Source organism: Manduca sexta, chromosome 22 (assembly GCF_014839805.1).
Source record: "Manduca sexta isolate Smith_Timp_Sample1 chromosome 22, JHU_Msex_v1.0, whole genome shotgun sequence".
Taxonomy (NCBI): Eukaryota; Metazoa; Arthropoda; class Insecta; order Lepidoptera; family Sphingidae; genus Manduca; species Manduca sexta.
This window is the reverse complement of record NC_051136.1, coordinates 4,717,734-4,742,167: the sequence shown is the minus strand read 5'-3', so window position 1 is coordinate 4,742,167 and position 24,434 is coordinate 4,717,734. Positions and strand designations below refer to the sequence as shown.

General features: G+C 40.7%; 2 protein-coding genes and 1 long non-coding RNA gene across 3 annotated transcripts in view; all 3 read right to left on the bottom strand.

Moving 5' to 3' along the window:
• Positions 1–1,862: 1,862 nt before the first annotated feature.
• Positions 1,863–13,727, bottom strand: LOC115445692 (cubilin). The gene is given in 2 exon segments (XM_030172070.2): positions 1,863–6,911; positions 6,913–13,727. Coding segments are annotated over 2 exon segments (11,199 nt in total). The 5' UTR covers positions 13,672–13,727; the 3' UTR covers positions 1,863–2,471.
• A 520-nt stretch (positions 13,728–14,247) lies between these two features.
• Positions 14,248–24,434, bottom strand: part of LOC115445690 (low-density lipoprotein receptor-related protein 6) — a 27,098-nt gene continuing 16,911 nt past the window's right edge. The window contains exons 24-37 of the mRNA XM_037441492.1: positions 24,016–24,160; positions 23,473–23,600; positions 22,736–22,862; positions 22,101–22,375; positions 21,697–21,933; positions 21,039–21,144; positions 20,623–20,898; positions 20,238–20,420; positions 19,979–20,150; positions 19,521–19,699; positions 18,417–18,530; positions 18,023–18,134; positions 17,854–17,935; positions 14,248–17,607 (exon numbers count right to left, since the gene is read on the bottom strand). Coding sequence (XP_037297389.1) covers positions 17,381–17,607; positions 17,854–17,935; positions 18,023–18,134; positions 18,417–18,530; positions 19,521–19,699; positions 19,979–20,150; positions 20,238–20,420; positions 20,623–20,898; positions 21,039–21,144; positions 21,697–21,933; positions 22,101–22,375; positions 22,736–22,862; positions 23,473–23,600; positions 24,016–24,160 — 2,363 coding nt within the window. The 3' untranslated portion in view covers positions 14,248–17,380. The remainder of the gene's footprint in view (positions 17,608–17,853; positions 17,936–18,022; positions 18,135–18,416; positions 18,531–19,520; positions 19,700–19,978; positions 20,151–20,237; positions 20,421–20,622; positions 20,899–21,038; positions 21,145–21,696; positions 21,934–22,100; positions 22,376–22,735; positions 22,863–23,472; positions 23,601–24,015; positions 24,161–24,434) is intronic.
• On the bottom strand, positions 22,762–24,313 carry LOC119190152. Its single transcript, XR_005112785.1, has 3 exons — positions 24,016–24,313; positions 23,473–23,600; positions 22,762–22,862 (listed from the first exon to the last, which is right to left on the bottom strand). It is a non-coding gene; the product is annotated as an uncharacterized LOC119190152 (long non-coding RNA).

Sequence of the window (24,434 nt, the reverse complement as noted above, 5' to 3'; positions counted from 1 at the left end):
TAACAACGCGGTATGACATCCAGATGACGTCTGTTTGTTTACATTTTACCCACGTGTGACGTCATGCGCCGTGATTGGTGTTTCATTTGCCTTAAAGAATAGACTAAAAATATTATAATTATTGTATTTTATTTATTGATTTAAAAATACAAATCACAACTCTTTTACAAAAACAAATATGAGATAATATTTTTAATATTACAAACTTTACTTTAAACTGAATTTCAGATTTTTTGGTTATACCTGTCCGGTCCCCTATTATTGACAGTGTCATTTCAACTAGTGTTGTTCAAAACAGCTATATTTTTTGGCGTGCATATCGTAGTATTACCCGGTTTATACACTATGGGTGAGCTATAAATATCGCGCATTGGGTTTTTGCACCATGCATGCTATATGCGTCACGCAGGCTTGTAAGCCTTATGCCGCGCCGTCGTTGTCGGCGAGGGCATCCTACGGTGCGCGGGGGCCTTTTACATTAATTAATAACTTCCCGTCTGACGAAGCGTTAAGCCTTCCTTCATGCGATGAACTTGGCTACTGCGAAGTATTGGTTGGTATTGTAGGTATAGTGTTTGAAACTCAGCTCAGCGGTCGCCTGGCGTTTTTTATCTTTATGGGCAGCTCAAGACTGGCGAACCCAACATAACTATCCAGTCGTCCTGCATGAAGGCTGCGCAGTAGTGCTAAATCACTGTTTCCTCAATATTAAAAAGGTATCTAGCGTGGGGCTAGTTTTAGCGCCTCTTGGTCGCCAATTTCACATTGAGATCTATAAGGCCTCGCGAACATCATCCTTCCTTCTCCGCTCCGCCCATCCTAATATAGTTCATTCTCATCCCCCTATACATACTTCCTTTCCAGCTATCTCCTCCCTATTCCCCTAGGGACTGCCGTGGTTGCTAAGCCGGGGGATCACCTGTACACCGTTCGCAGGGTACCCGTGTTGATAACGGTAGCTCACCAAAAAAACTAAAAAATATACGGTTTGATTATGCGTATTAAACTTTTAATATAATAGTGATACTAAAAGTGACGTGATATGGTGGCGATAGCCTAGTTGGGTGTGGAACGGACTGCCGAGACGAATGTCTGCAGGTTCAAATCCCAAGGGTACACACCTCTGACTTTTCTAAAAAATCATGTGTGTATTCTTTGTGAAATTATCGTTCGCTTTAACGGTGAAGGAAAACATCGTGAGGAAACCTGCACATCTGAGAAGTTCTCTATAGGAATTTCGAAGGTGTGTGAAGTCTACCAATCCGCACTAGGCCAGCGTGGTGGACCCAGCGTGGTGGACTTAAGGTCTAATTCCTCTCAGTAGTAGAGGAGGCCCGTGCTCAGCAGTGGGCAAGTATATAATACAGGGCTGATATTATTATATATTTTTTATTATTATTATACTAAAAGTGACAGATTTTCTGGTTCGCGTTAAAAGCACATGGCTATTATCGTATTATTAACAGGGAGAAAATTTAAACGGAAAAAATACTTTAAAACATTTTAATAAATAAGTATATCTATACTATCTATAGTCTATATTATTATATAATGCTGAAGAATGCGTTTGTTTGAACGAGCTAATTTCAGGGACGACTGGTTCGAATTAAAAAATATTTTAGGTTTGGATAGCCCATTAGTCAAGGTAGGCTTATAGTCTATATAACATCACGCTATGACCAATAGGATCGCAGCATTCATGTAAAATGTTGCAAAACCGGAAAATGTTTCCCCTTTAAGAGCTTTTGTTGAACGCGCTAATTTCAGGAATTACTGGTTCGAATTGAAAAATTATTTTAGTGTTAGACAGCTCACTTATCGATTAAAGGCTATGGGTATAGGCATTAAAAATAAAAATGGTGTAATGCATTCATTATTTATTTAATGATTTACATCGAATTCATTTTGAGTTATTTTTAACAGTTCGTCATATAGGTAAATGCATCTAACATGAACCTACTTTAATACATTTGTAAACATAAGACCTGGAGACATAAGTAGGTAATGACATTGAAAATGCGAAGGCATACCACAGTTTTTGTTTATACATAGTTAACGTTGAAAAACTAACAATAATAACTCGTGTTTTTAGTTCAGCAAGTTCGTACATTGGTAGATATAAAAGCTATTTATTCAAAACTGTAACATTCAATAAATATTTTATGAAATAACAATACTTTTATGTCAAATAAAACTGTATAATAGCATTTAATACCTCTAGCTATGATCAGAGCATCAACACCACCTCATAAGCAGTAAAGATATTTTGTAAAATAACAGTTCATAAAACAGTCGTACATTGAAAACAATGAAGACTAAACATTTTCAAAAAAGATTTTTTTTTTACTATTGATCAGTAATTATCTGCTTCTGTTTGAGAAGTTTGCATAGGTACGTGCGTAGGAATCTTTACATATGTCTAGAGTCTTAGCCGCTATTGGTACCTTCAAATTGAACATAAATGAAGAGCCTCAAACGACGCCGACGAAATTTGCAACCCAGCCCGTACCACCATTATTCAAAGTGGTTACAAATACCAATTTAACGAAGTTGTCGTCACTGGTGTAGTCGGCAGGGGTTTCAGAACAGAATGTCGATATCACCTCGCCTTTCCTGTTAACCAACTGCAGATAGTTTTCATCACATTTTATACTCATATCAAATTCTTCAAAACGCAAGAATAGTCGAGTGTTAGACGGCGTTTCTAATTCCCATACGCATGTATTTACGTTCCGATACACGCGAGGGTAAAGAGGGCTCGTAACTTTGCCAATGATATTCATCAGCCTTCCGCCACATCCTTTTCCTTTGTCGGTCGTCATGTAAACAAGATCGTAGTTCATGTGAGCTGTGTAAGAGCTATCGACATCTGAATCATGATTGTGTAATAGAATATATCTGCCGCTAGAAAACACTGGATTGGAATACTCGGTGGTTATTTTTATCAGTTGAGGAGCGTTTGTATTGTTACCATCGAAAATTTCTAGAAAGCTTTCTTGTCCCCAATAATTTTGTGATGCGCTTATAAAATATAAAGATATTGTGTGATTTTCAGGGGCCGTAATAAGGGTGTAACAATCTTTTGGTGCATTGGAATCATAACTTTCAGCATAGTTAGATTTGATTATTCCTTGCGGCTCTGTATAGTTTCTAGCACAGTTTCCGGGATAAGACACTTCTATTAGAACACCTCTATGGTTTAAATTATCCGTTTCTGCTGACGTTACAAGGTTAATGTAAATATTTCCATAGACATAAAAGTCTGTACTTTCTTTTAATCCACATAATACTATTTCTCGCGGATAAGTGACATCATAAAAGTTGTGGACATAGAACACGTCGTTAGTTTGACCTTGTAAAATAAAATCTTGCCCTAATGTCGTGTTCACTTTGTTTGGGACACCTGCGATCAATAGTTTATCTTTGACACAAAGATTCTTTTCGACGTCGTTATTTTCCGGAGCCTGCAGGTCGACAGTAACCCTAACACGTACTACATAATACACATAATCATATGCTGATACAAATTGATACGCACAATGCAAACCACGCGGCACAGATCCCGAATCATATCCCGGAGACTTAACCTGTTCGACTTTATTACTAATAGGATAAGATGTTCGACCGCAGATAGATCTTTGTACAGTTATATGGGCCTCGAATCCCGAGCTATTAATTTCTCCATCGGATACCATTCTAACACTCATTGTATTGTCTGAGGACACTAATTGTAGGGGTAATGAGTGCCCGCAGTAAGTACCTATAATTAAGCTATTAGGATTTAATCCATCCAACACTTGTACAAAATCGCAATCACATTTGCTGAAACCTATGGCGGTTTGATTTTCTACATTTTTACAAGGTGCAATATGGAAGGATTGAAATTTGATTTTGACGTATGTGTCCACAGGGGATCTTATAGACCATTGACAATCCAAATAATTCTCGTACACAACATTGTGACCCATTAAAGGTGACTTCAGAGTATAAGTTGAGGAAGTTGTCAAGTTAATTTTTCCACCACATCCAACTGATGCACTGTAAGTGAAAAATACTTCAGCTTTAAATCCTTTTGATTGGTATGAAGAGTCCGTAATAAATTGCAATATTAATGCACTTCCACTACTTCTTAGTACTGTTGCAGAAGTACTCATATTGCCGCATAGGAGTGCTAGCCGATTGTATGCGTCTTTCGTTAGACCATCATACACGACCAAAAAGTCGTTAGTACAGTCAGAACTATCTTCTATATCGATGTACAGGAATTTGAGTACTACTATTTTATTAGCAGGCGCTTCTATAATCCAGGTGCAATTCAAATTTTCGTGATAATTTTCAAATTCATTTGAAGTTATGACGGTGCTTGTGTTCACGTGGCCTCCGCACGAATATAATTTATACCATAATTTAAATCCGTTATATTGTTGGTATCGATCTGTTTTGAAATAAAGCGATATGGAGTCACCACTTAGCATAGGTGGTAACTCATTATCACAGTAAACTCCATAAAAGTAATTCATACCGTTGACAGTTAAAGTAACGTTATCATATTCACATTCCGGATAATTACCTTCAAGTTCAAATTCGAGTCATTTAACCGTGACTTCTTGATCACCGCCCGATATCTCGTAAGTACAATCCAAAAGAGATGAATAGTCATATGGATAATTTGGACTGTATAGAATCTGTTCCTTTTCCGTGGCTATATAATTTCCTCCACATATGGGGGACCACGCGGCTTTAAACCCATCCAGATTAACATCCGCATTTGTGCGTAACACAACTTTCATTCTGTTAAAGGTTGAATTATAGGCGTGTGGAAGTGAGCGTCCACACAGCCGAGCTACTTCAATGTATTGGTCATCTTTCCAGTCATATATTATAACAGCATCTTTAGTACAGTTATCAGCGCTTTCTATTACAAATCTTTCAATGAAATTTAGAGATACTCTGTTGCCCCAATTAGCTTTTATTTCCCAGGTGCATTCCTGGTTGGCGTAGTAGTTCTTAGGGAAATTAGGGGATGTAAATATATTTTGATAGCTTAGAAGCAAACCTCCACATTGATCGCTAATGGTCCTCGCTGTTATTTGTATACTTGTATTGGGTTTTACATTGGAATGATATTCCACAAAAATATGTCTGATGTTAGTAATAATTGGATCATTCATAAGTTGGGTTTTACAAAAGTCACCCATTAAGGTCGACACTTTTGAAATCCCTTGATATATTTTGATATATTCATCGTCACATTCTAGTTGGAATGAACCTTCCATTTTTAATTCAATGCGATTATCATCTGGAACCACAACCACCCAAGCGCAATCTAAGGTCTCAGTATAGTTATTGGGCACTTTCAATATGTTATCAACCGTTGTTGTCACCCGTACTATACCCCCACAAGGTTGTGCTTTCCACTCTAAGTTGAAATAAAATGAGCTGGTTTTGCTTTTGGTCGCTTTTAAATCGATAGCTGCGGATGGTATTCTATAAGATTCTGCTGAATTTCCACAAAGATCTCTCGTGAAGACCAATCCTTGGCTCTGGCCAAGATAATTTGATTTTATGTTAAGTTTGGGGTCGTAGTAACGACATCGGGTTCTAGCTACAGATGAGTTTAGTTGTACTGAAACATAAATACTGTCATATTGTAGGCCGTCGTCTGCGGTGATAGCCTTACTATTGTAATGCCATTTGCACGTGTATGATCGCTGAAGGTCGGGTGATACTAAACTACCATTGAGACCATTTATTTCACCTCCACACAGTGCTGGACTATCAGAACTGAATTTTGCTTTAAATCGGTGTCGTGACTTTAAATGAGATAGCCATACATAAATCCCCATTGTGTTTCCACTCGATTCGAACACATTATTTGAAGATGTGATATCGCCGTCATCTGGAATTCTTTGTATAGCAGATAAAAAGTCAAGATCATTAAAAATACCAATCCTATGATTTTGTGAATCGGCATCTAATATTTCTAAACGCACGCTCCGCGATTTATCGGGTACTTTTATGTGCCATTGACAAAATGATAGTGTTGTTTCCATAGGATAGCTCGGGGTGGTCAAGAATCCTTCAGAAGTAGATATCCTGCCTCCACATATAGGCTTCGAACTATTAAATTTAATTCGAAAACCTCGAGATTCTGATAGCTGGGTCCATTCACTGGGCTTACCGATATGTAATTTTATCATTACTTCGTTTGTAGACGATTCAATAGCTGGAAAATTGGAATCATTATCGTCGTTACAAATAGTTTTTAATATAGTAATCGTGTTGTTAGCTGGTATTAATTCCTCAATAGTTACTTTCGTTCCACACGATGTCTCTGACTCCGGTAAGTCTATATCCAGAGGTTTTAATAGCAAAATATTTATAGATGGTCCAACAATGCGCCATTCGCAAACTGATCCATAAGACAAAGTTTTCATATGTGGATAACTAGGTGACGTAATTTCTCCAGCGTTTGACACTATTGTTCCTCCACAAATATCAATTGAAACGTTTGCTTTAAATCCATTTCGCGGTTCTGCAAGTTGTGTTGTATATTTTATGTATGCAACGTTATTTGTAGTTTTTACTGTTCCTGGCCTTTCGCTGCAGAAACGCCCTAGACGTGGAGAAAACTCCGATGAACCGTCATGTATCTCCACAACCTCCATGGCGCAGTCATCTACATTATCTAAATCGAATCTGTCTATAAAATCAATTCGTAATATTTCTCCGGGTGGACCATTGATTACCCAAATGCATTCTGAATAAGGCAAAGGAATTGACGGATAGTTTGGTGAATTAATAATTTCCCAACCATGATCAATATCTAACGTTGTTGTTACGCCACATTGGACATTTTGTTCTTCATAATGCAATCTAAAGCTGTATAACGACAAGCGGACGTCTAAAATGACTAACGTAACTGATTAACACAGCATTACTTGAAGTTATTAAATCATCCCTTTTTTCGTGTTCATATCCACAAAATTTTCCGCTGCCTAGCAAAGGTGAATTTATTGATTCACCATTATGTAAAATTAACGCGACCTGACAATCAGTAGCGCTGTTAGAAATGTTGAATTGTTGAAAGTGGAGTTTGATGACTCGGCCGGGTCTAACTTTTATTAACCAATCACATCTGTTTTCAATTTTGAGTATAACGTCATTGCTTGGTAGCATGTCTACCCAACGAGGACCGATAGTGCCAGATAAGTCAGAAATAATACCACCGCACAATGAAGTAACTATACCTTTGAATCCTTTGTTAGTTATTGTTGGATCAGTTTTAAATATCACTTTCAAATAATTTGAGCCGATTGCGCGTTCACTTACTGACTCTCCTAAACACACCTTATTTTTAAGTAATTTCCATTCACCAAAAGTGTCAGCTGCGTAAATAGTAACGTAATCTGCAAAGCAACCACTCGTTTCTTCTAAGTGGAAATCATCGAAGTTTAAACTCAAGTGATACCCAGGACTACTTTTGAATAACCATTCACAATATAGTTCGTTGCTATATTCATCAGGATAATTGGGCGATGTAAATATTTTAGACGTTCCTGGCGAAATAATTTCAGTTTGATTAAAACCGCAATTAATTTTGTCTTCTTCTTCTTCATCACCTTTATCAGTATTCGCCCAAGTGAGATGAAACATAGAACCTGTGTTAGATTCATCCAAGAATAACTTTATGTAAACCGCGTTAGAACTTGTTTGTAAAACTTTTGGTGTAGGGCCCAAAATACCGCAGAACTCTTTTAGAAGGTTTGCAGATTCATCGTAACCATCGTAAATAGATAGTTTGTTATAGCACATGTCGCCGTAAGAACGGATTTCCATGTGATCCACTGATATGGATATTTCTTTTGTTCCTATTGTTTCTATTCGCCAACTGTACTCGGCGGTACCATGGTAAAGATGTGGATACAAAGGTGAAGCAACTTCCCCACGGTCTCCGTAGATTTCATTGCCGTGCAAAAATCCGTAATGTATTAAAAAGCCTCCTCCGTTGTTCCGTATATCACTGTGGAATTTTATGTACAATTTTGTTGCCACGGTTGTGTTTGTAGGAATATTGTTACCGCAGTATACACCTAAGAGTTTACCGCCCCCAAAATCTTCGCGTACTTCCAAATAGTCTTCGTTGCATCCTTCTGATTCTTCTAAATCGAAACGCTCGAATGTTATATACACTTTATTTCCAGGAGAGGTTTTCAAGATCCATTCACAGTGTGCGTCGGCAGGATATGGACGGGGGTAGTTTGGTGAAGCTATGGTTCCCTCCTCTGAAGTAAGTGTACCGCCGCAAGCGTTGCTCAGAGGCGTATAATGGGCGGAGAAATGCCCTTCAATGTTGTTTCCATACGTGCCAAGTTCAACAGTGATAGCACTGCCAGCACTGACGATCATTGGAGGGATTTTGCGTCCACAGTATTCGTTTATCAAAGGTGCGAGTTTGTCGTCACCATCGTATACCCGGATGAAAGAGGACTGACAAGTCTGGTTAAAGATGGGTTGCAGTGACATGTGGGTTATTGTCAAAGATATCTTTTGATCTGGTTTTTGGGCAATAATGGTCCAAGTGCAACTACTCGTGTAACTATTTATTTCATTAGCTATGACCCCGTCGTTGATAGCTGATATAACCGCTCCACAAATTGTATTAAAGCCAATTTTAAATCCTTTAGCTGTACCATAATTATTTGTAACAAATTGTATATAAGCTTTATTATTTCGAGTGATCACTTTGGTAATATTGCTATTAGGACATATTTTGTTCGTATAGTTTGAATTTCGCTCGTCGTATATTTTAATGTAATCGCCGCACGAAGAGTCGTCGTCGGCTTCCTCATAAACACTACGTGATGAATACAAATCTAAATCGATAAGACTAAACTCTATACGGTGATTACGAGGGACACCTATTGTCCAAGTGCAATCTAAATTGTTGTCATAATTCTTGGGATAATTTTTGGAATAAATAAATCCGGAAAATGACTGCCTAAAACCGCCACACTTAGCTGTTAAGGAGAAAAAACGAGCATTGATAAAAGCGTCTCTTAAAGTGGATCGCTTTATGAATCGCACTAACATGTAATTGTCTGTAGACTCTATCCACGATTTTGTTACATGACATATTCTCGATAAAAGTGGCGACGCGATATCTTTACCGTTGTAAATTTCGATCGCATCCATTGTACAATTAGTGTTGTCAGTCATAAAGAGATTATTGAAACCTATAGACACAGCTCTCCCGACGGAGGTCTCTAACAACCATTCACATTCCATTTCTCCAGCGGATGTTAAGGCCCTGTCTAACACTAGAACTCCACTGTTTTTCTGAATATGCCCACCACAACCATAACTAACCCATTCTAAACGGAAGCCCGGTTGTGGAAAGCTCCCCGTGGCATATTTAATTTGTAAAGCATTTGTCTTCGTAGTAATGGTGTAGTGTGGAATATTGCCGCAAAGTTTAGATGAAAACTCCGTTTCAGATAGCTCTTTTGTTTGCAAGTAATCTGAGTCACACGTACGGAAGTGGGTGTTGCGAGACACCCAATAAGGATGATGGTGTGTTTTTTTTATGTTGAAATATGTGAATGTTACATTTATTTTGTTTCCTTTGGGTGCTATTATATTCCAGAGACAATCTAAATGCTGCGGGGAATTGTTTGGATAATCCGGGCTTTCTATCACGCCATATCGACCCGTAATATTATTTTGACACACAGAGTTATAATCTAGGTGAAACCCTTTTCTTGATAAATAAAAATCTGATCGGAATTTGATAAATGCATAATTGCTCGATGTAACGATGTTACTTAATGCTGGAGACATAGCACAATATTTTCCAAGGCTGTTCGCAGTCGAATCTCGTCCATCGAAAATCTCCACGTAATCGTCTTTACACATGTAGGTCCTTTCTAAGTCCAACTCTCGGAATGAAATTCGAATTATGGATCCAGGATTAACTACGATCTTGTAAAAGCATTCTGCGTTTTCATTATAATTATTGGGATAATTGGGAGAAGTTATTGATCCTGTAGAACTAGTCAGTGTACCTCCACAACCGGTAATGGAGCCGTCCCATTCGATTTTAAATCCTTGTCCTGTTAAGTAGAAGTCTGAATGGAAATGCAGATATAAGACGTTTGTCATCGACGTGATAATTCTCGATTTGAACTTGCCGCAGAATTGACCGATCAAGGGGGATGTATCCGTTCCACCGTTTCTTAATTCCAAATAATCACCAAGATTACATTTATTGCGTATCGGCCGTTCCAAATCAAATTCTGATATATTTAACTTAATTTGCTGTCCAGCGGGCACTTCGATTATCCAAGCGCAATCCCTGTTAGGTTCGTAATGTTTTGGATATCCCGGGGAATATATATAACCATGAGTTTTAATATACATGCCTCCACAGTGGGTCTTTTCGTCTAAAAATGTATACGACACGGAAAATCCTGATGAACCTATGCTGCTATCGGAAGTGAATTTAATCATAAGTCTATTTGTGGATGATGTTAAAGCAGGAGGTGCCTTTGTACCACAAAACTTTCCCATCAAATTGTTTTCATTATTTTCATCAATTTCAATTAATTCCACGTAGTCGCTACCGCAGTCCATCATCGTTTCAAGATCAAACCTGTTCCACGTTAATTTAATGTGTAGGCCTTCGGGGGCTATCAATAGCCATGTGCATTTCTGGTCATTTTTGTAGTTTTCGTTGCTTTTAGAAGGGTGGTTGATAAGCCCAGTAGTATCGTGGTAAATGCCACCACATTCAGCGTCAATAGTTGTGTAGTTTGCATAGAATCCGCTGCCGCTAACACTTATGTCCGAAACGAATTTGACATACATATAATTGTGAGTGGAGGTCTGAACAGGCGGCGTGTGCTCGGGACCTCCACAATAACTGCCGAGAAGTGTAGAGTTAACGTTAGGTCCGTCCCTAATCTCTACGTGGTCGTACTGACAATTGTAATAGTTGTTATCTTCGATGTCAAAGTCTTGGAATTTGAGTTGGATAGATTTCCCCGGTGCGGCCCTAATCACATACTCACATACCCTATCCTCTGGGTAATTAAACGGATACCCAGGTGATTTTATAATACCGCTGTCACCTTGCACTGTTAATTGACATACAGCTTTAAACGTTATTCGGAAACCTTCGGATGACATACTGCGGTCACTCTTAAATATAAAGAACAAGGTATTCGACGTTGAAGTATAAGATTGAGGAAATGTAACTCCACAAAATTTCCCGACAAGCTGGGAATTTGCTGATGGACCGTCATAAATTTTTAAATAATCAAATTTGCACTTAAACGATCTTTCCAATTTAAAAGATTTGAAGTCTATTTTAATTCTAGTGTCTGGACTAGTTTTTATTTTATATTCACAAAGTAAATTATCCAAGTAAGACCCATTGAATGACGGAGAAAATATTTCCCCCTTTTCTGTGGTGAAATAACCACCACATCCTGGGACGCCTTCTGTGGGAGCGAAAGCTATCTGAAACCCATTACCGGAGCCGAATGCGTCTGAATGAAAATGTATTAAAAGTTCCGAGCCCGCCGAATGTATGGGAGCAGGCTGGGTCGAGTTACAATATCTATTGAGCAGCGGATCTGTTGAGCGTTCACCGTCAAATATTTCTAAATAGTCGTGGCTGCAATTATTGTGCGCTTCGATATCTAACCCGAAAAAGTGTAATTGAATTCGTTTTCCTAGAGTTGTTGTCAAGTGCCAGTAGCAGTCACGGTTGGGTGGGTATTTGCCCGGCGATCCGGGGGAACTGATCTGCCCATGTACGGATGCGTCTACCTCACCGCCACACACCGGCTTTATACTAGTCCAGTGAAGAGCAAAGCCAGTTTTAGCCACAGTACTGTCTGAGCGGAACCAGAAGTATAAGTTGTTATGACTCGATATAATATTGCCCCCTTTGGGAAATTCGTTACCGCAGAATCTTCCTATAAGCTGGCTAGCGGAGCTGCGGCCATCATGGATTTGTAGAAAGTCCCAGTTACAATCCGCGCCCCCTTCAAGATTAAATTTGCTGAAAGTGATATTAATAACTTTATCAGGTATCGTATGAATGACCCAGGCGCAACGCGAGTTGTGGCTGTATGTGGTGTTCGCTGCGGGATACACGATGCTGCCTTCTTCATTATCCAGTACTCCGCCGCAAGACCTGAGAGGCATTTGACACAGCGGTCCTGTGTACTGTGATGTACATTCGCATCTGTAGCCTCTTGTGATGGTCTGATCGAGTCGACAGACGCCTCCATTGTGACAGGGGTTGACGGCGCACAAGTTTGATATGACGTCACAATGAGCGCCGCTGTATCCTCTGTAGCAAATGCAGGTGTAACCTACGCGAAGAGCGTGGCACTGTCCATGGGTGCCACAGGGGTTGTTCATGCAGGGTTCCGAGTAATTGCCGCCCGTGCTGATGACGCAACCTTGAATACCCACGCCGTCACCTTCTGTGCCTTCTGGACAAATACACTGAGATCCGCCCATACCGATGTTTTCTATACACTGTGCTGACGGATGGCAACCTCCGTGGTTGATGTTACACGACCCGCGCCAGGTGCACGTAATGCCGTCGCCTTGATAGCTGGGTGGACAAGATCCGCATATCCGAGAACCGACTGTGTTGTGACAAGTGACCATAGGACTGCATCCACCGTTGGGTATCGTAACACATTCGTTGATATCAGAACAACTGTATCCGTCACCTTCGTAGCCAGGCGGACATTGACCGCAACGAAACGAGCCAGGAAGGTTGATGCACGTGACCTTGGGGTTTACGGAGCAGCGTGCGCCTTGACCCTCTTCGCACTCGTTTATGTCTGTCAAACAAGCAGCGCTGGTGCCGTTGGTAGTCCACCCTTGGTGGCAGATACATCTGACGCCATCGCCTGCAGTGGTAGCGACGCATGTGCCATGGCCGCACATTTCAAAGTCGCCTCCGGAACAGTCTTTTTCTTTTCTGGTGCAGTGTAGTCCGTACCAACCAGATCGGCATAAGCATACGTACGATCCTGGTGTGTTCAGGCATGTCGCTCCGTTTTGGCAGCCTAGATCCGTGCCAGCAAAATTGCGACATTCGTTTACGTCAATATCGCAATCTTTGCCCTCCCAGTTCGGTGGACAGAGACAGTGATAGCCGTTAACCAAATTAAGACAAGTGCCGGCATGTTGGCACGGCTGTGAATGGCAGTCATCGTCATTCCTGTAATGTTGTAGTTGTACCTGAAGACGCGTCACTCTTCTGTTCAGCCTGTTAATATTTCGCCACGCTAGTGAGATATTTAAAGATAATTCGTTAGACACACTAGAAGTTTTCTCTTCTAACCTTTGCAGTCGTTGCAATATGCCATCTGGTCCATTCAAGTATGGGGTAACGTCTTCGTTAGTGGCGGGCACGCGCTGTCCGCCGCTGTTGGAGGCATCACGGTCGAGGATGTTCACTTCGCCCACGTAGACACGGGATTTCGGTCCGTTAGGGAGGAGGTATATGTTTTTATCGAATGCAGCTTCTAGTATAAGGTCCCCATCGGACGTTCTGATTTTGGGCCTGTTTTGATAAAGTTCACAGTCCAGGCATAAAAAGAACGAGAGTAAGAGGAGAAATCGCGCGAGTGTTTTGGACATGGTCCATGAGTGTTCGCGTTCGCGTCGGTGCAGCGACTGGCGCGGGTTGTAGTCGCTTCGTGCCACCGCGCGTTAAGGGGCGGACTGTGACGCCCCCTACAGATAACGTCTCACATTAACCATAGCCATCTGGGAATGTGTAGATAACTCAAATTAGTAAATAGATAGTGCAGTCGTAATGCAATACTTTGGGTCTTGTGTCATTTTCATATTTTGATGATAAATTATTGATTTCTATATGAATCATGTTCATTTCATTACTTAGACCTGATGTTAGGGTAGTTTCCTTTCAGCGTCCATGCGAGCTTTCCACCCTAATATATCAACGGTTGAAAGGCTGACTTAGGCGACATCTTTTTCGAAAATTTGTAACTGGCTTAAAAAAACGTAGAAAATAAAGCTGATTTGAAATATGTATGAAAAAAAAATGTCTTAGTGACCTCAGAACAATGACAAGCTTGTTCTTATTCTGAGTTAGTGACGCAAAAAAGATGTCGCTTGCGTCAATTAGCCTTTCACCCGCTTCACATTATTTGTATAAGTTATAAGTAGCATGATATATTAATAAAAAACATATTTAACAGGTACAAAATTTTATTAAAATTGCTCACAGTCTGACGATTTATTACTTTTTACAGTGTTGATGTTTGATTAAGATTTACACTTGAATTAAATTATTGACTAATTTGTATGTACACTTAAAATATTTTAATAAAGTAAATGCCAACTGTACATAAAGTAATAACTTTTAAAATATATTGACAATATCTAAAGAATATATTTTTATGCTAGTCAGGATAACAGCGCGTTCCAGGTAGAACTTCCCCTCAAATGTTCTCGATGGGAACGCTTATAATTCATCCGCTAATTATGATCGATTTGTCATTACATCTAACACAAAACAATTATTTACTCTAACAATTCCTCGTGAACTTCAGTAAAGGGGACGATTCTTTCATTAAAGTCATTTTAAGCTCACCAGAGGGTGTAGCTAAGATGACTGTACAATCGTTAACGCTAATAGAAAACAGAAACAATGTATAGACATATCCTATCGATAAGTCTATCGTATATGTCATTCTCATACATAATTTTAGTGTTAACGATTGCGCAGGCATCTTTGCATGCGCCTCATAAACCGATACAACAGATTTCGGGTCAATGTTATGTTTATATTCCAAATATAGGCGGCCACAGATTAACAAATAAGTGAAGTGTGCAATTTATCTACAACATCGTGTCGCCGCTCTAGTGGCAAAAATCAGATGCCTCCTTTACGTTATGCACCCACATTACACATATTTTAAATTTGTAACAAAGATTTGTTGATTTCCGTTTATTTATATACTTTGAAAGTAACAGATTATACGAAACATAAACAAACCTGTCATGTTGTATCTATTATAGACCAGTAACATACGAACAGTTTTAAGTATATTATTTTGCAATCGAAACTTGACAAACAGACAATCCACGTAGTTGTATATGCAATCTATTAACATTGGAAAACATTTTGAAGTTTTTTATATTTGTTTTTATTGGCGGTTGGAAAGGTAATTGATGTAAGCGACATTTTATTTCGAAAAAAAAAAACTAGATTAAAAAAATAGAAAAAATTGCTGATTTTAAATATGTATGAAACTTAGTGTCGCTTAGAAATGTGGCCTAAAACAATTAGCCTTTCAACCGTCGATATTATTTTTAATAACTTTAAACTGACTGCAAATTTGGCCTTTATGTTAGGTGTTTCAACCTTAAATGATATCGGTAAGGCCGCGCGCAGTTCTTAGCCAATGGTGTTATTGCTCGACCGATTGCATTAATTTTAGGAATCATACTTTTACATGCGCCATCCCTTACAATTGTTACTACGCTATTAATTTTATAAACATATTTTTTACATAAATATTATTTACAATTAACACTAGCTTAAACTACACTCTGTACAGTCAATATATAGATTTTTCCTTAAAATTATCGAGGCACAAACAGTTACATAGCACCATAGTGAAATGAGTCCAGGCAACAAAGTTGGCCGTGTGGGACGTGTGGCGGGCGTCACTACACATAATCCAGCATGTATATCGTATATAATTTTGATGTGGCATTTTTCACAGTATTTCTACTGGGTATGTTTGGATACTCTTAACGCCCCGCGATCCGTTACTTTGGTTCAACTTTGCCCTCAGACTAAGCTGTTTCTTATCTGCAGGATTCATGTAGATAATGATTAAGTAGATTTACTAATAACGTCATAATGGCAATTAGTTATAGACTATCAAATAGTTCTAATACCTTCCAGTGGCGAAGGGTGAAGTTTTTCGAAAGGGAACCCAACACAGCATAGACTTACTCATATGCATGAATGCAGTCTGCAAATCGTTCTAATGATAATTATCTAATGATATATTCCACATAATCCTACACAAACGGAAACCGGCAGGAATCGGGTAATATGGACCCTTCCCTACTGATACCTTCTCTATAACTTGATCGAATGTTATACGGCAACCAAGCCGTAATATCACGCTCGTATTCAACTTGGCGTATTTGAATAATTAGGCCAATATCGACTTAGTTCTCCATCTACGCAGTCTATATTACATTGCCGCAAGGCACGAATATTTAGACAAATACGTCAAGCGAACTGCAATGGATACATTCAGAACTGATAATATTATCAATACAAAATTTCCAAACAGATTAATAAAAGCTCGTAAATAAAGTCGACTGTTTTAGCGATGCACGTGTTCCGATTGAAAGTTATCGAATATTCTATAAAATGAAATTCGAGAATGCCGGTGTGGAGTGTATGTTGTTGTGGCTTTCACATGATTCATTGCCGGAGCTACGCCCGCTAGCGTGCAGTGACGCTAAGTAATATGATGGTAAAAATAAGCTTGCAAATTCGATTTGTGCAAAAGCTTTTTGAGGCTTCTTTAAGTTTTATAACTTTATGAGAATTATTTTGAAAAATGTCAATTTACTAACTTCTTTTGGAATTTTTAACTTTTAGAATTCGATAGTACTGGAAAGAATTTAAAGCTGTCTCATTTGCTCATAAACCCTTTGAGACATTTTTAGTTTTATAATCCGATGCTACATAAAAGACTTGAAACATAAATAAATGTAAATTAAAGCTGCCAAAGCCGATTAAGAAAAAATGACACTTCTTGAGTTTTTTTATCCGACGGTACACGATAAATAACGAACCATAATATCGATGATTTTAAAGTTACTTGACTGAAACTATATTTAAAAAACGCAGAATAATGTGCTAATTTCAAACATGTATAAACTTAATGTCCAAAAAAGAGCTCAAGTCACTTAACTTTATAACCGTCGAATTATGTTAAATAAAGCTACCACAATGCTTTGTGTATCATGACCTAACTAAATATTTACTCTCTGTAATAACTTATAATGCGAGTACACATTAGGAATTTTCAACGCCGTATTTAAAGTCTGTTCGAAACAAGCTTAAAAGGAATACATGGTTTTTATAATGCGCTAACCACAAAGCTTTATGAACAACCTAATAATGTATCAGAAAGTGATTACAAAATGGTGTTATATCAAGCAATATGAAATTATGTTTCCGATAGAATTTTTTAGACAAATAAAAATTAACAAATAGCGATATAAAAAAAACTGCGCATGTTAATAATACCTTTTGATAACGACATAGTATTAGCTGTGCACATGTGTGTCAGTAGAGCGCGGGCGCGGGCGAGGGCGGCGGCGCACGCGCCGGCGGCTCGGGCTCCGACTCGCACGCGTCCGTGGATGCCGGCGTGGGCGGCGGCGGCCGGTTCATGGCGCGGTAGTGGCGGTAGGGGCGCCGCCGCGGCGTGTTCCCGCCGCCGCTCGCCGTCGCCGGCTCGGCGAGGGTTCGCCGTGGGCCGCGGGTAGCGCGACACCGGACTCGACGATGATCTGAATATTACAATATCGACAATTATTTTAACAGTAGGCAGTAACAGTGAAGGTATGTAGACTGTATCGATATAGAGGTGAGTACTGACTGCGTGGAGCTGGCGCCGAGCGGCGTGGCGCGCGGCAGGGCGGGTCGCGCGGCGGCGTGCGCGGGCGGCGCGTGCTTGGGGCGACAGAGCGGCAGCGCGTGCGCGCGCTCGTGCGGCACGGGCCGGCCGCGCCGCCGCCAGCGCCGCAGCGCCGCGCCCGCGCCGCCCGCCGCGCCGAGCCCCACCGCCACCAGCCCGCACACCACGAACGCGCTCCAGCCGCGACTGCCGCGACTGCTCTTGCGAGTGCACACACGTCGTGTTACTGTACCATATTACGTTTGTATTAACATTAATAAGGCATTATGTTGTGTGTTGTATCGAACCTGATCCTTGTGCGTGTACCCGCAGGCTGCGGGCGCTTCGTCAGAGCCGTCGTCACAGTGCTGCCGGCCGTCGCACAGCAGACGTGCCGCCAGACATAGACGGTCGTCACATCTGAACACGACATTATAATGAAAAATCCGATTTAAAAGTATAATCAATTTGAACTTAGGAAGTGAATAGCCCGTCGGCAAGTGAAATAGAGAAACTCATCAAGTTACTTTGCATCAATATAAACGACCGTTACTTTGTATCGATTTTCTAAGATATTACAACAATATATTAATATATTATTAGTGTAAACATTAAGCATGCAGTAAGCTTGCAGTGTGCAGTGTGTAGCGCACCGGAAGGCGTCGGGCAGCTGCGCGGAGGCGCAGTAGACGCCGGCGTCACAAGCGTGCAGCGCGTTGGCGCATGCGCCGTCCGCGCAGCGCATCGAGCCTGCCGCCGCACGCGCCGCACTCCGCCTCGTCCGACCCGTCCGCGCAGTCCTTCTGACCGTCGCATCTGTAATCAAATTAAATCATATATTTGTAGCAATGGAATATTAAAATATTACCATTCTATAAAACAATTGCTCTAGCACCAGTTCGGAAAGCAGTTTCCATTAGAAAAACGGACTAAAAACTCTAGTGGCATTTTTTAAATTATTCCTAAGGCATAAAGTAGGTATAGTACAAACAAAGAAAATATTTTTTATTATATTGTTTAGAGTGGTTCGTTTATTTACTCTTCTTAATTATTTACTGGTTGCAGCAATCATTTTTTTTGGTACTCATTTAAACTTACCATTTCTATAATAGGGAACCGGCCTAAGTTTGATTTTGTTCATTATTCTATATATAATGATTAATAATACGAAAAAGAAACACTCCACGGAAAACTGCATAAAAATTGGGCTAGTAATTCATATTCCAAATATTGTAACGTGCAGAAGTGGGCGCATTGTGGGGATATCGCTTCATCTCTTTCTTTCGCACGCGTCGTAATTCTCGATGACGTCAAATGTGGGTATTTCGTTTCTTTTTTGTTTCTTGTTGATAACATCTTCTACTGACATTCAAAGACTTATAACTTGTTGATTTTTTACCGGATTTCAATAATTCATTCTGTATTATAATTTATATAATGTAAATATTTGATAATAGTAAAGAATAAAAATGAGTTCGGTACCCTATTAAAATTTAATGTGACAGAATGAGACAATTTATTGAAAAATTAACTGTGGGAAATGTTGCAAGGAAATTTCTGTATTTCGAATTAACTAAATAAATATCAATAAAATGTAACTATAATTTTATCTTAAAATTTATTACACCGGCACTGTCATACTTTCAGTCAAAAATACACTAACGCACACGCCACATCCGCACTAAAATACAAGAACTATTCGTTAATCATGGATGATTTTTGGCTCAAGTTAATAAGAGGTAAAGACGGTGTGGTTGGAATGTTTTGGAATGCAAGGTGGAGATGCTGATGTGTGTGAGTGCGTACTTCCAGGCGGTGAGCAGACAGCGCGGGCGCGGCAGATGCGCGTCGCAGAGGAAGTGGTCCGCGGCGCAGCGCGGCGTTGCCTGGTAGTGTGGCGCGCACCCGCACGCGCCCCCCGCGCCGCACGCGCCCGCGCCGCCGCCGCAGCGCCCGCCCAGCCAGCACGCGTGCGTGCGCGCGGTCTACACAACACCACACTAACTTATATTATCGCATTTATACATATAATCAAAAACCAGAACCCAGTTCGCCTGTACATGCAAACAAAAATAAAATCATTAAGAACAGCATCAAAACACAAATCACCAATTTGTTAAATTATTTTTGTCTGTTTTACTGTTGGTTAACAGACCTCTCCGAAATCAACATGTGCACAAAGTATGATCGAAGGCTAAATATAGGCTTTGATTAATTAAAATACGATATTACAAAATCCACAACATGAGGTATATGGGACTGACCTTGGTGAGTTGCCGCAGCGCGACGAGCCGGGCGAGGTGCGGCACGGAGGCGGCGGGCGCGTCGCGGCGGTGCAGCGGCACGCGGGCCAGCGCGCGCTCGCCGCCGCCCAGGTACAGCGCGCCGCCGTGCACGCCCAGCGCGCCCGCCCAGCCGCCCTGCCACACCAGCCGCCTGCGCACGCGCACACGCACACACGTTACACACATTATTACATCGTCTCAAGGACGTATTCAGAGTACGGCAAGGGGGATTGTTTACTTGTTGGATCCGTCGAGGTCGATGGCGTGTATCTGTCTGCCGGCGGCCCAATACACGGTGGCGGCGGGCTGGTCGATGGCGAGCGCGGTGGCGTTGGCCACGTGCGCGAGGTCCACACGCGCGGTGCCGTCTACACTCGCGCGTGTTATGGCGCCACGGCCTACGTCGTTCCACACCAACAGTCTGCGAGAAGTAAATCGTAGACTCGTTCATATCAAGCGATATAATATGAAGATGGAACTCCTGCATATTATACGTAAGCCTCTTTGTAATAAATTATGTCAGACGAATATTGCTCTAAAAAAATACGATATGCTTAAATGTACGTAAAACCAACAGATTGAAAATAGCTGCAGATCATCACATTCAAGCTATTAGAACTTACCTCTTGGTCTGATGAAAAGCGAGGTGTCGTGGCATCATGTTATCTCCTCTAACAATGACGCTGACAGACGAGTTGGTATCGATAGTGGTCGCGTTTATCGAGTCTGTATCGGAACATGTCCAGTAGAGGGTCCTTCCCAATACGTCCAGCGCCATATGGAAGGGGCGCGAGAGCCCCGTCACCACCGGCGACGAGTCGGTCACAGCTGATGTCGTCGAGTACGATATGGGAACGCGTCGTATCGCGTGCGAGTCGTCGTCCATCCAGTATAAGAACCTACAGATACCGATAAATTTAATAAATAGAGATCAGAGCCATAAATAAAAACTACTGCATATTAATTTGTAATTTTGTCACATATTGTTAAAAAAGGCTAGTGTTAGTTGTAGTGATTGAATAGTAAATATAATACATACTTATTGACAGGGTCGTATTCGATGGCTTTGACGTTCTTCAAGCCGGTCAAAGGTATGAACGCGTCATTGCTCTCCCATTGGCCACCAATATCCGACCAACTGCGTTCTTTTGGGCGAATAACAGAAATTCTTCTGGTTCTGAAATTAAAATATTTGCATTTTATTTCATTTTAATGGAAGGGACTATATAATAACATAATAAAATTGATAATGTAAACAGCCTTTTGAAATGCCTCTAGCTAGCCAGTGTAAAAGTATTTAGTAATCAATATATTTTTTCTTTTCGTGAACCTGTAGATATAACAATAGTTTATTTTTGGCTTCGGACGCCGCGGGCAATACCGGGGAGACCCGCGAATGAGATACTGAAATCCCCCCGTTTAGCGACTGCAGGGTCCTGTGAGAAAGTTGGGAGGAGATAGCTTGGAAGAAAGTGCGGGGAAGGATAAGGAAAGCTCTTAGGATGGGAGGAGAGAAGGCTAGGCACTGTTCGCGAGCCTTCATAGGCCTTAATATGAATTGGCAACCATGATATAACACACACTTAACTGTGTGCCTAGGGCCGCGACAAAAGCCCCCCCGTGCTGGCGTACATTCGGTTTGAAGACCGAGCGCACAAGAATTGCCTCGGGGATGAACTATATAGTGTGGTGTGTACCGGTGCAGGAGACGTTGTCCCTGGCGAGGCGGTAGTGCGCGGGACAGGCGCAGCGGTAGTCGGCGGGCGCGGCGAGGCACAGGTGCGCACAGCCGCCGTTGTCGGCGCCGCACTGGTTGCCGCCCGCCGCGCCCGCGCCCGCGCCGCCGAACACCTTGAGGTCGGACAGGTAGTCCAGCCCGGCGTGCACCGCCCGGCGCTGGGACCCGTCGCGTTTCTTGGCGCTCTCTACTATACCTGCCGAGACATACCGTTGAATAAGTGCAAAATTAAAATGAATGTAGAAATAGTACAATGTAAAAATAATAATGTTACTTATCTAGCATTTTTTTTTCAGAATTTTAGATGCGATATGATAATGTTATATGAATTTGTTTTCTCGGCAATACATTATTGATTCTTACCCGTATTCCAATCGCCCCAAAACACCGAATCATTATACAGTGTGAGTGCAAACGGCATCGGTATGTCGTCCGCTAACGTCCTCCTGCCAGTGCCGTTGAGGTACGCGAACTCTATGACGGGCGGGTCCAGTGCCGCCCAGTAGATGGCACGCTTCTCGTAGTCTATGGCGAGGGCGTGGACCCTGCCTACTTGCTCCATAAACACGGTAGGCGATGACCCGTCCATGGCGGCGCGTTTAATACTCTTCGAACCGAGTTCTGACCAGTACATGTATCTGTGAAGACGGAACTAATTAGAACCTAATGAGAGAAGTCCTAAGGCTAGGCGAGTTTTAAATTACTAAGAGAACTTGCAAAGATTGATTTCCGCTATCGAATTTTATTCTGTATCAATCACGGGACTTCTGCAAATTTTTGATTGCAGGACTTGCGGCGAATCGCATATGTATAGAATTATTTGAATATTGATGCTAGTGTAAACGCATCTGGAGGTCCTGCGCAATTACTGCGAGATTTTACTAGTCTAAAACACCATTACAATTGAAGTCGAGATGCCATTTTACAACTAATTCCAAGATACCTAAGCTAAACCTTATGATATAAAACTTACCCTTTCTTAGGGTCGAGCACAATACTCTTCGGTTTCTTCAGCCCTTGCCAGATGAGCGCTCCTGCTGGAGCCGTCGAGCCGCGCCACCTCGATGCGCTGCGTCGCCGTGTCCGTCCAGTAGATGTTCTGCCCCGCCCAGTCGATTGCGAGACCTACAATCATATTATTAAATCATTTTACTAAATGACTCTCTGTCTTAAGGTTATAGCTTAAGGTCCATTTTACATACATTATTAAATTTTAAAGGCCGAAATATCCATGCATATTAATTATTTTTACGTTTTTCTTTCAACTGCGAGAACTAATCACTAACAAGACGTGAATTTAAATTTTTACTTGTCAATACTTGCTTAGTTACCCAGATTAAAGGTCAAACAAAATGTTTGAAAAATGTACCTTAAGCTATAACCTTAACATTGATTGACTACTTAGGGGCCGTCCAAGTATTACGTAACACAATTTGGAGGAGAGGGGGAGGGGGGGGGGGGTCTTGTAAAACGTTACGATGCGTAACAGTGGCGGTAGGGGCGGTACGTACAACGCGTTATGTAACATTGTTTTTTTTTATTATTCTTCTCCAGTCGAATTGATTTTGACAGTCTATTACGTGACACTTATGTGGACTACTATGACAGGTTCACACCTAGTGTATGCTACCACTAGCTCATTTTACTTTCAACTTTATTGACGTATTAACACTCATGATAATATACTCTTGATCCCGATTTAATGTTAAAGATATTCAATATTCATTCGACTTACCTTCAACTAATCCCATCCACTCTAATATCTTCTCCACATTAGTTCCGTCTATAGAACATCGACTGATTGTTTTCATTTTGCTGTCTGACCAGTACAATTTAGCTCCAGACACATGCACGGCTAGAGCGCTAAAATAAAACAAAAGTAAATGAATAAACTCAGCAATAACACATATTGCAAACAAATATCAACCTTTACATGTGCCAAATTTAATTGTTTTTCCTTTATATCAATTACGCCTGTTGTATTCTTGTAATTTATTTTTATAAAGGAGTTATTTAATTCTATGACAATGTAACTATTACTACATAGTATGATATTTAACTATTACTATGTAGTAATATATAGTGACGGTTATCTAAGAAGGATGAAATTATTTCATTTCTGGAATCTCGAATCCATACTAAGACAGAAATCTTTGACTGCGTAATTAGAAAATACGACCGATTTTCTGACAGCCTCCAGTTTCCAGAAAATATTTGCAGACAGTACAAACATTTGTCTCAGTGCACAATAGTTAGTATTGAGGCTGTTAATCCTCACCTGACTTCCTTCAGTTCCTTTATCGGCAACACTGCGTCGTTGTTTTCATTCTCTATGCTGATCCTGCCAATTACGTTCTTGCGACTGTACACCAGAAACGCTTCGGGCTCCACGCAAGTCTTGCGATCACTGCCGAGTTCCAAAACTGTAATAAAAGTTTACTTACTTTACTTTGTGATATACATACATACTTAGTGGGAACTTTGTTTGATATATGGAGATTCTTCAGGGAGAAACGAATTATATATTGCTATCGTTAAACAACTCCGTGATTGATTGTGTTGCATTTCAGATTAGTTTATGTTAGTGTTATTTCTTTGTTGTTTTATGGAGATAGAACCTCGATAATTATTTTTTAATGTCGGCCGTTACCCGTGCAGCGTGAAATCTTGTCAGTAACTAATGTTTACAATTATATA